Source organism: Oenanthe melanoleuca, chromosome 8 (genome assembly GCF_029582105.1).
Source record: "Oenanthe melanoleuca isolate GR-GAL-2019-014 chromosome 8, OMel1.0, whole genome shotgun sequence".
In the NCBI taxonomy this organism is placed as follows: domain Eukaryota; kingdom Metazoa; phylum Chordata; class Aves; order Passeriformes; family Muscicapidae; genus Oenanthe; species Oenanthe melanoleuca.
In genome coordinates this window covers 27,114,393-27,126,964 of record NC_079342.1, presented here as the reverse complement: position 1 = coordinate 27,126,964, position 12,572 = coordinate 27,114,393, and the positions used below count along the sequence as shown (strand labels likewise).

The 12,572-nt window shown below is 53.7% G+C and overlaps 1 protein-coding gene across 3 annotated transcripts; it reads right to left on the bottom strand.

Moving 5' to 3' along the window:
• Window positions 1-684: 684 nt before the first annotated feature.
• Window positions 685-6,987, bottom strand: LOC130256127 (regulator of G-protein signaling 16-like). Of its 3 annotated transcripts, none has more exons than XM_056497469.1 (5): window positions 6,750-6,987; window positions 5,485-5,586; window positions 4,736-4,797; window positions 3,308-3,474; window positions 1,219-3,027 (listed from the first exon to the last, which is right to left on the bottom strand). In XM_056497469.1, the coding sequence occupies exons 1-5, from the start codon at window positions 6,827-6,829 to the stop codon at window positions 2,827-2,829; spliced, it is 612 nt and encodes a 203-aa protein (XP_056353444.1). In that variant the 5' UTR covers window positions 6,830-6,987; the 3' UTR covers window positions 1,219-2,826. The 3 variants fall into 3 exon arrangements, with proteins under 3 accessions (XP_056353446.1, XP_056353444.1, XP_056353445.1); XM_056497470.1 differs by lacking the exon at window positions 6,750-6,987 and adding an exon at window positions 5,897-6,101; XM_056497471.1 differs by lacking the exons at window positions 5,485-5,586; window positions 6,750-6,987 and adding an exon at window positions 4,930-5,302 and having other exon boundaries at window positions 685-3,027.
• Window positions 6,988-12,572: the final 5,585 nt, after the last annotated feature.

Here is a 12,572-nt window from a genome sequence, read left to right as displayed (position 1 = left end):
ACAACAACGACATTATTTTTGATTCTGGCTGCTTCTAATCTTCTTTACTGCTTTCTTTCCTGAAAAGTAATTTAAATATTTCCTGGATACTTTTCAGCTCACTTCTTCCCTCTGACAAGGTGATCCTAAATAACCTGGCTTGTAAGACAAGGCCATACTTGATTTAAAAGGAAATGAAAGGTGAGGGGAAGCTCGACCTGCTTTCCTCTGGATAGGTGGGGATGGAGCAGAGCTGATGTGCTTTACAGTGCCTGGTGATCCTTGGACCCTGCCTGGCTGTGCCAGAGGGGACTGGAGGTCCTGCTGCAGCTGCAGGTGCTTGTAAAATGCATTTGAATGGCAGGGGGTGGCTTGTGCTCATAGTAGCACCTTGGAACATGCATATTCCTGAGTTATTCCCCCAGGATTCCAGCTCCTCCTCGGCACTCCCCTCACGCTCTCCTACGCTGACGCAGGCCAGTTAATTTTGGCTTCCAGAACACACAATAAATAGAAGGAAGGCAACTGAAATAAAAATACTTTTTGATTGAGTTTTTATTCCAAGCACTTCTTTGAGCAGCCCAGGGTGCTTCCATGGAAAGCTCTTTCCATGCAGCCCTCCCCTTCCCTCCCAGAGCATTCCAGGGAACTGCTCAGGCCTCAACACACTCTGCACAGGAATAAATTTGATTTTTTTTTTTTTTTAATAACCCCTCTGATACCAGAGAGTTTCCCCATTGTCAATGAATTCAATCATCAGGTCCCACTGATGATTTTGTTGCTGACAAAAATCAGGTATTATTTATGTCAGTGACCCAAAAGCAGGGTTTCTTCTGCATAAAAAATTGCACCCTCTCAATTGTAAGACATTTGTGTTTTACTAATACTGAGCAGATATTGGGAACTGCAGTGCTGTAATGGGCTCAGAAATTATGAGCAACACAAGCAGTACTGAATACCTTGGCAGCTCATACATTGAAAACTTCCCTTCTACTTTTATTCTTTGTATCATCTGGTTGGTTTTCTTCGATAAACCAAATACCACAAAGATTTATGCTTCAAAATTCTTCCCTCTTTCTTTCCTGCTCTTGACACTGTCACTTTTAAAGTGACTGGAAATGCTCCCTGAGTCAGCCAACCCAAGCAGCTTTGCAAAGCATCCAGAATTAGAATGTAAAATTTAACTGAAAGTTCACAACTAGAAAAAAAAAAAAAAAGCAGACCCAGCCCATGCTGTCAGGCTATTTTTCGCTATATATTTTATTTTGTAAGGACAACTTGACGTCAGTAATGAGAACAGACCATTGTGCATCACCCGCTTCAGTAACACAGCAAAGGTGGTTCCAGTTGTAAAAATAAATAATAAATAAGGAAGCAGCTGATATCTCCCTGTAAACACAGCCAGGACAACAGCCAGAGGCTCAGAGGTGGGACCAGGATGGGGATGGTGGAGGAGCACTCAGAGTAACATCCCCAGACTGGTCCTTGGTCCCTTGCTCTGCTCAAGCAGCTGTGAAAAGCCCCAAGGATGCTGTGCTCTGGCTGTGGCTGGGACAGGGGGGCAAAAGAGAGTTCCTGTGGCAAGGAGTGAGTACCAGTGGGACAAGGATCTCCAGGTTTGGTCTTCAGGGATAAGCAGAGCCCTGGAAAGCAGCAGGGAGCAGTGCTGCTGGCACATTCCCCAGGGCCCAGCACAGGCTCCACATCTCCCACCCAGGCAGCTGCTGCCAGGTGGGCTCCACACCTCTCCAGGAGTCCAGAATTCCTGCTGAGAGGGACTTTGTGAAGAGCTGCCTCCAGCTCTGGGCTGATGATGTGTCCTGCCACCCCTCCCAGTCACTGGATTCACAGCACCAGTTTGGCTCACTCCACGGGTTTCTGGAAAAGTGCTGTGGCTGCAGAATGGTTTCACCATCCCAGGGAGCACCAAGCCCAATTATAAACGCAGGCAAAGCCCCGGGTTTTCTCTCCCATGTGTGAAAATCAAGGTTTCCATAGAGTTGCCTGTTTGACCTCTCTGTTCCCAGCCTAGGATAAGCTGCTGTGTGCTGAGATGCCTTCCACAACTTTAAAGGGAGAGAGGGAACAACATGGGCTGCAAAGCATCCTTGCACTGCCATCCATGGTCCTCCAAAGCTTCTAGCAGCTCTCCCTGCTGCTACTGGCATACCTCACTCCACAGTTGTGCTACAAATCTGCCTGGTCCTCTCAAATTATTACACAGGAAAGGTGGGAGCCATGCTAAGTGCTACAACAGCTAAAATAATTTAATTTACAAGCTCCTCGGAGCAAGGGACATGCGTGTGTGCTTTCAGCAGTGCTCCTCTGATAAATATAGATATAATAACAGCAACAATGATGAAATAAATAACAATAATAGGAATAAAACATCAGGCACGTGCCTAATCTGAAGGTCGTGGAGCTCAAGCGAGGGATAGGAACGTCACTGCACTGGAAGGAGGTGGAAAGCTTCGATGCAGAGCATGCACAGGACACAGCTGGAGGATCTTGGGATCAGGAGAAGGCAGGTGCAGCTGAAAACGCCACCAAGCCTCGGGGTTTTCATCCTGGCCATTCCCAGCGAGTGGGAGTGGCAGGCTCCCGTGAGCAGGATGCTCGTGGCTTGTGGATGCTCGGGGGAACGAATGCCATGTCCTTCCCCGGACCTGCAGCTCAAACCCGAGCTCTTCCCGAGCGCGTGTGCGAGGGGAGGCTCCGTGCTCCGCAGTGCCGGCTCCACGCTAGCGGGAGGCGCCGGGGATCCCGCTCAGATCCCAGCAGTTCAGCCAGCAGCCCGGCGCTCGGGCGCACGCAGCGCATCCCGCCCGCGCCTGGCCGCGGGCCGGGTCAGGTGTGCGAGCGCTTGCTGGAGCCGCGGCTGGCGGCCTGCCGGCTCATGTCCTGGTAGGAGGCGGATTTCAGGAAGCGGGGGTAGGAGTCCTTCTCCATCAGCGTGCGCGTCTTGGCCTGCGCCTCGTTGAAGCAGGCCGAGGTGGCCCCCGAGAGGTTCTTGCGGGTGATCTCCCTGGTTTCGTGGTCGATGTTCACCTGCAAGGCAGCAGCGCCCACAAACGTTAACTCCTCTCCTATGTCAGGACAAAAAGCTGCTTTTAATCCATCTTCAGATGAAGGTGAAGACGCACCTTTCTCTCCCTTCACGGTCAGGCTCAATTTGTGTTCCAACGTTAACGAGCCAATTGTGATGGGCCACGCGATGTTAGAAATTAAAGCTCTCATGAGCAAGAGCACATCTTCCCACTTTAATAAAACCCAGCAGGATATTTTATTCCTTTCCCACCCTATTTGATGCCACAGGAAATGGTCTCACCTCCCTGGGCGCCTCACTTTGGACAAACTCCTCAAAGATCCTGTTGGCTTTGGAGGCCAGCTTGGTTTTCGACCGGGTCTTTTTGAAGTCCTCGCATGCCAGCCAGAAGTCGAGGTTCTCCTCGCTGAATTCAGTCTTCAGGAAGGTGTGGAAGGCATTTACCCCACCTGGGGAGGGGAGAGAAGAGCAGTTAATGGGACAGAAGGCAAGGATGAAGAGGACCAGCAGCAGACACTGCCTGGCGAGCTCAGCCCTGGGAGCTCAGACCGTGACATCTGCAGATTTCCTTTCCCTCCGGGCAAATTCCACCCTCTGAGACTCTGCTAATTGGCCTCTAGACTCCAATAAAATCCTTTCCCACAGACAAGTAATCCTCTGGTTTTATTTATCTGACCTTTCTGTAATGGGGCTTCAGAGTATTTTCTTTACAGCTTCAGGAAAGAGCCAGTTCTACCTAAGGAGGAGCGCGCTGACGCATCGGAACGCTGCAGGAGCCGAGCAGCAGTGCCTTGATTTTGATTTCTCAGCTGAGATCTGGGGGGAACGAGGTGCTGAGGACGGGAGAGTAATTGCAGCAAGGATTTCAAAGCTGCACTGGGAGGGTGGATTAAGTTACAAAGCTGGAGATGCTCATTAGCCACCACAGCATGTGAGGAAGGCTGGGGGAAAAACCCACTTGGCCCCAGTCTAACACTGTGGAAGGACTTTGTCTGGCTGGGGAAGAGCTTTTATGTTAGACAACTAGTTTTGGATTAAAATTTGTCACTTCTGCATTGTGCAGAGCCCAGTGTAGGGAGGGGATGATGCATGGGACTGGAAAAAAGGTCCCACCTCTGGGTCTGGAGGAGCTGCCTGCATAGGGGAGAGGCAGACAGCATCTCACAGGAGCCCTGTGCATCACAGACACACAGGTGATATCAGAGGGGAGAAAGGCCACGGTTATTCAGTGAAACAGCTGAATTCCTTCTCCCTGTGGAGGAGCCATCCCCAGAGGCACAGGACAGACAGACAGAGGGCAGCAATGCAGTTGTCTGGACAAGCCTGAGGGGAGCTGACTGCATTGCTGTTTCCACCAGACACGGAGAGCAGACACTGCCTTCTCTCCAGAGTGGAGAAAGGGGTGGTTTGGGAATACCATGACATTCCCCTGGCGGGCTGGTCCTCATGGGATGCCCGTGACAACACTCCTGTCCCAAGGCAGCAGTGAGACAACACTTCTGCCCCTCAAAAACACCCAGCCAGGAGGAAAGGGGACAGCTTCACAGGGCAGGCAATGAGCCCTGTACCTCAGATCTGGGTAGGAAAAACACCTAAAACACCTAATTTGAGGAGGAGGCAAGATTTCATCATACACTGACCTCAGTCATACAGCTGAGTACATTTGTCCTACCTGCTCTCACCAAGAGAAGAAAACAAGATGCTACTCACTTTTGCTCTTGAGGAGCTGGTCAAAGGACTCCCTCCACTCCAGCACGTCTCGGGAGGAGTCTCTGGAAAAGACAAAAGGATGTGAGGCTCGCTGTCCGGCAGTGAGGGATGGGAGCACTTCAGTTGTGCAGCTCCATCGATGGGAGACAGTGGCATTCAGCAGGAAACCAAAGCCAGAGGCCAATGTCCATTACCTGTGGGCTCTCTTTCCTCTCTCCTCCTTTTCTTTTACCTTCCCTGATGCCTCACCCGACCTCAGCTCCATGCTGCTGGTCAGGTTCTCTAGGGGATGCTCAGAAAAACACTTTTCTGCCGATACAAGTCCAGCAGGTTCTCTAGGGAATGCTCAGAATCTGAGCCCTTTTCTGCTGGTGCTGGTCCAGCAGAGCCTCCTCTGCAGGAAGACCCCCTGCCCTGAGCAGCAGTATTTAGTGTTCTGTGTTTAATGCTGCCTGCATTCCCCAGGGATCCCAGCCACCAGGGAGAAGTGCAGGAGCCCTGCGGGTTCCTTGCCTCTTGCCAGGGCCCTGCTCGCTGTGCCTAATGCCAGAGCATCCGTTCCCCCGTCGGATTTTATAACCGCTGGAGCTGGGAAGTGATCCGCCTTCCCGGCCCGCCTGGGTGGGACTACGGGAGGGGGAGCTGTGCTCTGTGCTGCGCAGATGGGCAGCAGCATCCCTCGGGAAAGAAAGCTGCTCCATGGGGACCTGGCCCGGGCTGAACCTGGGGCAGAGCAGTGCTTGGCTTACCTGCGCCTAGAGCCCAGCTGCAGCTTGCTGGAGCTCCCAGTCTTGTGTCCCAGCTCGGGTTTGTGAAGCAGGATGCTCAAGCGGGTCTTCAAATCCTTGGCTCTGGAAGAGAGGAAGGGGACAGGTGGGATCGCTCGACCACCAAAGTGCTGCCAACATCCCCTGCGCTGCTCCCCAGCTTCAGCCACTTCTTTGCTCTCTGGTGTGTGAAATAAGCGCTCCCCACTTGCTTTTCCTGCTCCCTGGCAACCGCGCTCGGCAGCGCGTTAAGCCTGGGGGACTCTTGTCTCCTGCTCGCCTCCAAGGCAGAGACACATGGAATATACAGCACGACGAGCTCTTTCCTCTGGGGCAGGTAACAGAGCAGCTGCTGAGCGCCCAGCTGGAGCCCCCCCAGCTCCTCGGAGCTAACCTGCTTCCTCTTCCCATCCCACTCTCCCGGCAGCGCTCCGCTGGAAAAACAGCGATTTGTTCTCGCTCGGCAAGGCGGGAGCATCCTCCTGCTGCCAGGCTGCTGTTCCCCTGCTCTCTTTTTTGGGGTGCCCCTGGGTCCCCAGGAGCTTGTCACCAGGCCGTGGGGAGGGCAGCGCTCCTCAGCAGCGCCATCCACCTACCCCATGCCTTTAGGAGGCAGCGGCGGCACCGATGCTGCTGTGCCAGAGGCTGGGATGCTCCTGTGCCAGAGGCTGGGATGCTCCTGTGCTACAGGCTGGGATGCTGCTGTATCATAGGCTGGGATGCTCCTGCCTGTCCCAGCGGCGAGGGCACGGAAAGGGCACCTCCCTAGCGGGGAGGAGAAGCGGCTCCTGTCTGTCTGTCTGTCTGTCTGTCTGTCCCCGGGGTGCCCCCGAGGGGACAGGCGGCGTGTGGCCCGGCCGCTGTGTGCGCGTCCCAAGGCGCCCGTACAAAAACGAGGGTTTAAATGTCAAGCCGGCAGCGTGGGGCGTTGCAGGAGGAGCAACATGTCACTTAACAGTTCAGCCGTGTTGGTAAAAATGCTCCTGCTGCTGTCGGCTCGGAGGCAGAGCCGGAGAAGCCCTAGTGTGTTTGTACAGCCCTGTCCAGCCTCCTCTCCCTCCGCTCGTTTCACCCCCGTGCTCCCCTCGTGGGGAGCAGAAGGGATGCAGCCGCACCAATTCACTTCTCTGCGGGTTTGCCTCGAGGTGTGCACCCCAGTTTCTACCCTAACATCACATCCGCAGCAGCGGGGGCTGGTCCAGGCGCATCTTTTCCAGAGAACCCTCTGCCTCCCAGGAGCGCCTTACCTTTCCAGGCAAGCGATGGGGAGCGCGGCTAAGCCCCGGCACATGCTGAGAGCTGGGCACCCGGGCATCCAGCAACTCATCGGCTCCTCCGGGGGCGGCACGGGGTGCAACAGGCGGCTGCGGCACCTCCTGCCCCGCGGTGATGGGCTGGCGGCTGCAGCAGCCGAGCGGAGCCGCGCTTTATATCGGGCGGGAGGCGGGAGAGCGGGAGGGGGACCAGCATCGCTCCAGCCTCCAGCCAACCAAAAGCTGCTCAGGCAGCGCCCGTGAAGATAAGAGCTTAGGTAAGTTTGTGTGTGCTGCTGAGGGAGGGGGAGTGGGAGGCCCAGGCTCGTCCTTGAGCATCACAGTCATCGGCGCTTCCTCGAGAACAGGAAAAAACAGGCTCGTTTCCATCGACGTGTGGAGCCTGCTGAGTAACCAGCGGCGGGTGGGAGAGAAGGGACAGGACAGACGCTGCAGCTCCATCCCGCTGCCCCAGGGCTCCCAAACCTCCCCGTTCCTCCAGCAGGCTCTGCCCGAGCTGTTTGAGCAGCCCAGAAGGGCCAGGAGGGTCTGTGCTTCCTGGGGTGGTGCCATCCAGATGGAGCAGAAGGGTGTGATGTTTGCACTTCCCTCCTAATGGCACTGCCAGCTCACAGCTGGAATATATAAGGGACAATATCTAGCTCTGTGTGCTGGCTGGAGTTGCACTTCTTCATCAAAAATTCCCTGCTAGGTGTGTGGTGGGAGAACTGAAGGGAAGGGATGCACATCAAAGAGAGCCAAAACCTGGGAAAGTATCTGATAACAGAGGATCCTGCTGAGACCTGAAAACTGAAAGGAGATTAAAAGCCAGGGAGAGGCTGGAAACTGGAGGGGAAGGACTGAGGCAGCAAAGGAGAAGGATGAAGAGAAGAGGTTAAACCAGTGCACACCAGCAAACCCCAGGATCTGGTGCTACAAAAGCCAGAGGCCCATGAGAACCAACAGGTGCTCTGTGCTGAGGTCAGGCTCACACAGGATCCCTGAGCTGCCCTCCCTGCAATTCCCAGCTCAGTGGTTCCAGAAGGGAGTGACCTTAAACCCCCTGCTCATGGCCAGCCAAGCACAAGGCCACAGCTGCCACTTCCACTCCTCATCCTCTCCCTTCCTCCCTGCTATTCCCAGCTCAGACATTTTTCCAGAGCTCCAGTTGTCTCCTACCCTTGCTGCCTGCATTCATCACACACAGCATACTGCCAGAGCATCTTTCCCTCTGCCAGAGCATCTTTCCCAGGAGAGATAACTGTGCCAGGAGAGTGGCAGCACGAAGCCATCTCGGCCCTGGGCCAGGGAGAAAGGCTCCTCTCAAGCTGCCTTTGGGAGCAGGAGCACATCTGGATGGGAGGCTTTGGGAGGAGCATGAGGCACCTCAGCCCCACTGAGCAGTAGAGTCCTGTCTTTCTCTCATCACTTAGAAAACACCACAGAATGGTCTTGCTCATGGACTGACAGGAAAGATGCATCAGGACTAATGATTGAACATACACTTTTAGCTCCTGTCTCAGCTCTAATGTAAGAGCAGCCTCTTTCCTGATGGCTCTGGGGTTTTTCACTCAAATAATCCAGTTTAAGCCTTTTTGGTTAGCAGATACTCTGCTACAGATAAATGGCTGGAGCTACACAAAGCTCTTATTCATGTCTTCTCTGTGCCTTAAAACCATGATTAGAGCTGTGGATTCAAGGGAAGAAATAGAAGAATAAAGAGAGAGAGCTGTAAGGTTGCCTTTGCCTGTACAGCTGCTGAGGTCTGTGCACACCCACAGTGTGGGGTGTTGGATTGCAATACAGGATGTGGCCAGAAATGTGTACTCTGTCCCCATCTGTTGAGCCAGGTGGGGCAGTGACCCTGATCTCCTGGCACATATTATCTGCTCATGGGCCAGCTTTAAACCAGCTGGGCAATCATCTTTATCTTTCCCACAGCCCATCCTCCCTCCAGGAAGATATCATCTGCTGCTGGCCCAGTCAGTCCCACTGCATGACTGATAAAATTCCATCATCCCACTGGGAGATGCTCCAGCCAGGGGAGCAGCCAAGCCTTTCCTACCCAGATAAAAACTGAGATTTTGGACACCAAGGGACCTTCTTTCCACTGCATTCCAGAGGAAAGCCAGACCTTTCCACATTATCCCTGCACCTTCAGAGGAAAACTGCACCTTCTCCAGGAGCACTGCTCCAGCTGAACCACATCTGCCACTGCAGGAGGATGCAGCCACCATTGAATGGGACTGTGCCAACACCCTGACTGACTGACGGGTGTCAGCTTGGATTCTGACTCTGGCAGTGTTTGGGGATTGTTCTTTGTAATACTGCATTTCTATTTTAGTTTTCCTAGTAAAGAACTGTTATTCCTAATTCCCATATCTTTGCCTGAGAACCCCTTAATTTCAAAACTATAATAATTTGGAGGGAGGGGTTTACATTCTCCATTTCAAAGAGAAGCTCCTGCCTCTATTGGCAGGCACCTGTCCTCCAAACCAGGACACGTGGTAGCAGTTTTGGAGGTGCTTGGCCACACCAGCCTGGGAGCACTGGTGTCACAGCAGCAGAGCCACGTGGATGTGGGCACAGGCTCCTGGTACCCACAGGGGAGGCCACACTCAGCTGTGCCAGAGTCACTGAATGGTCAGGGTTGGCAAGGAGATGTTAAAGTAGGTTGGCAGCAGGTGACCAGAGGGTTTAGGGTGGCAATGCCCCTTCTCCTCACCACCTACATCTCCATCTGCTCCCTGGTTTTCCACACAAATGCTGTGGAAATGTTCACCTCCATCCCTTTCCCCTCTAGAACTGCAGCCAATCCTCCCACCCACGGATCTGCAAAGTCACAGGATGCTCTGGTGGCTCTCCCTGGTGTTTGAGGCATGCTCTGAGCAGGTCATGCCAGGAGGAAAACCTCCAGGAGCCTGGACACGTGTTGCAGGCACACGGGACAGATGATTTCTGGCTGCAACTCCATGGTGCCTGGCACAGCCACTGTGCTGGGAACCACGTGCTGCTTGAAGCAGCCAGGCAAATGTAACTATGGCAAAAACACAGCTGGGATGGCAGCAGCAGCAACTGGTGAGGAGCACGGGGGATGAGAGCCAGAGCAGAGAAACTCTGCACATCTCTGAGGTTACAGCCTGCTGACCCCCTCCTTTTGCTTCAGGTTGTTTTACCCAGAGAAAGAAAGTGCATTGGACAAGTGTGTGTGTGGTTTTTTCCTTGTCCCCTGTGGCAGGTTGGAAGCTCTGGGCTCAGGGGAGGCCAAGCTGGCAGCCAGGCAGAGGTGAGGAGAGAGAGCCCTGTACAACCCCAGGGAAGGGAAGGAGTCAGCCACAGGCTGTGTCTTCCTGGGCAGCACAGCAGCTCAGCCAGAAGAGGCACAAAGCCACAGGGAATGCCACTCTCACAGTAGGGTTTAAACCAGAGCCTGGCTCTGGGGCACAGGGCAGTGCCAGATCCATGTGAACCTCTGCACAGGAGTGGGATGGGGCTGTTCCAGCAAAGTCCTCCTCAGCAAGGCTGGGACAGACCCTCTGCCCACTGTGCCACCCCCTGAGCCCTCTGCTCGCTCCAACAACGGGGCTGTTGGAGGTCTGGCCAGCACGGGCTGCACTAGGTGAGACATTTCATACTGCAGAGCTCTGCCCAGGGTTATGCAAGAGCCTCTCAGCCCAGCCCCTACATGTACTCAGATGTCTTCATGCTGCTCTGTATCTAATTTAATTAGGTGCTTCCTGTCTCTTTCAGCTCAGCAGCCTCCCGTGGCTCCGGCTCCGTTGCCTCCATTATCAGCCCTTGTTTTGGAATACAAAAATCTCATCAGTGTCGCAACGCCTGGGGCCAGGCTGCCTTCCCAGAAGTGTGCCACAGCCTTGCCAGCACCAATCCAGCTCCCATCCACTGCATCCCATTCCCAGCAGCGAGGTCCTGGCAGCCCAGGCAGGTGAAGGCACCCACAGCCACCCTGAGCCAGAATTTGGGGGGTACAGCCACTGGCTGGCTTCACCACAGCAAAACACACCCCAGGGATTGCTGCTGGTGGTTCTGGGTGAGTGAGTGCAAAATGCCAGCAGCTTTGGAAAACACAAAAACGAAGGTTTCAGCCCCAAACTACAAGAAAACTATAAGAAAACAAGGGTTTGGTGACAGGGTGCAAAGTGCCCCAATGCACAGTCAAGCTCTGAGTTTCTGGCAGCAGTATTTTTGTATTTTTACACTGTTTGACTGGAATAAGGAGAAGATACATGAAACAGATTGGGAAAGGGAGGCAGGGAGAAGGAAGGGGAAGCACAGGGTGAGCTGTGCTGTGTTGGGGTCTCTGTTGTGGCAGTCTGTCCCTGATTTCTCCTAAACCAGTGGGGCACCACAGAGGTGGCAATCAGGAATGGTCAAACCTGAAGGCACTCCAGCAGAGCCTGCCAAGAAATCAGGGAAGTGCTGAATGCAAGGGAGGTTTAAAGGCCCTGCTCAGGTTGCATAGCCCCTTCCTCCACCTGCAAGCTGTGGATAAGCCCTGGATGTCTTCAGGGAGGGAATGGGATGGAGGCTGGTGCTGTGCAGGCAGGAGTGCAGAGATGGGGACAGGGTTTAGTGGTGGCAGTGCTGTGTTAGTGGTTAGACCTCTTAGAGGTCTTTTCCAACCTGAGAAATTCTATGATGGTGCCAGGGAGGGGCAGGGAAGCTGCCAAGGCTGAGACAGCACATTTGCAAGTGGTCCCTGAGTAGCCACACTGCAGCTGGGTCTAAGCCTTGGGCACAGCTTATGGGACAGGGGCAGGCTGGCTCCATCTGTGCCTGCCCAGCCCACTCCAGGACATTTGATGGGTTCCCAATCTGCCACACTCACATGCAGCACGGGAGGAAATAGCTGCTCTGGAAATTTGTAGCAGTGCGGAAAGAGATTATTGAAATAATATTAAAAAAAAAAAAGAGAAGTAATAATTAGAATTACAAATGAGGTTTTCAAGGGGCAGCTGTTATCCACTCTGCTCACGTGCTGGCTTTGCACAGCTGCACAGGGAGAGGTAGCTGACAGCAGGTACTTTTAATCTTCCCTTTCCGTTCCCGGCACCTGCTTTTTAAAGCCACTGAACAGCCAGGGAAAAAAAAAAAAAAAGAAAAAAAGCTAAAAGATGATGGCTAAATATATCCTAACTAAGAGGAGAGACAGAGCAGCACTAATGGCAGATCCTTCCTTGGATGCATTCAAATTGGTTTGGCTCGGAGACAGGCTGAGGGAAGAAGCAGCAAATGAAAAGGAAAAACAGTAGAAGAAGGGATTTAGGGGAAAAAACAAGGGGGATAGAGGGAAGCCAGAGGGACTGGTAAATTCCACTACACCCATTTCCAGAGGAAAACAAGCCCATTTAATTTTTGCTTTTAAGTGCAACCCCAGGCAGAGCAAGCACTCACCTTTGCAGGGAGAGGGGGCTGTGCAGCAGGCAGGGAGAGAGCCCTCAGTGTGCCCAGGGCCAGATGAGATCCAGGTCACTGCTTCTCCTGCTGGCCAGACCTGCTCAGGAGATGCTCATCCCCCCCTCATTGAAGCCCCACATGCTTTCTGCAGTAAATCTCTCACCATGTAATTTCCCACTAAAATCTAACCTTGACTCAAGTGCTGATGCCTCCTCTGCCCCCTTGCTAGCCAGGACTGCCCTCAGCTGCTGCCTGCCCCTTCCCCAGCAACCCCAGGCTCCTCCAGACCCCCAAACTGGCCCAGGACTGGCTGGTGGCTCTCACCCTGCTCATCCCTCCCTGGTTTATCCCATTAGGATGAAGCAAGCTGAGACCCAGGTGTGAGCTGCCTGCTGGAGC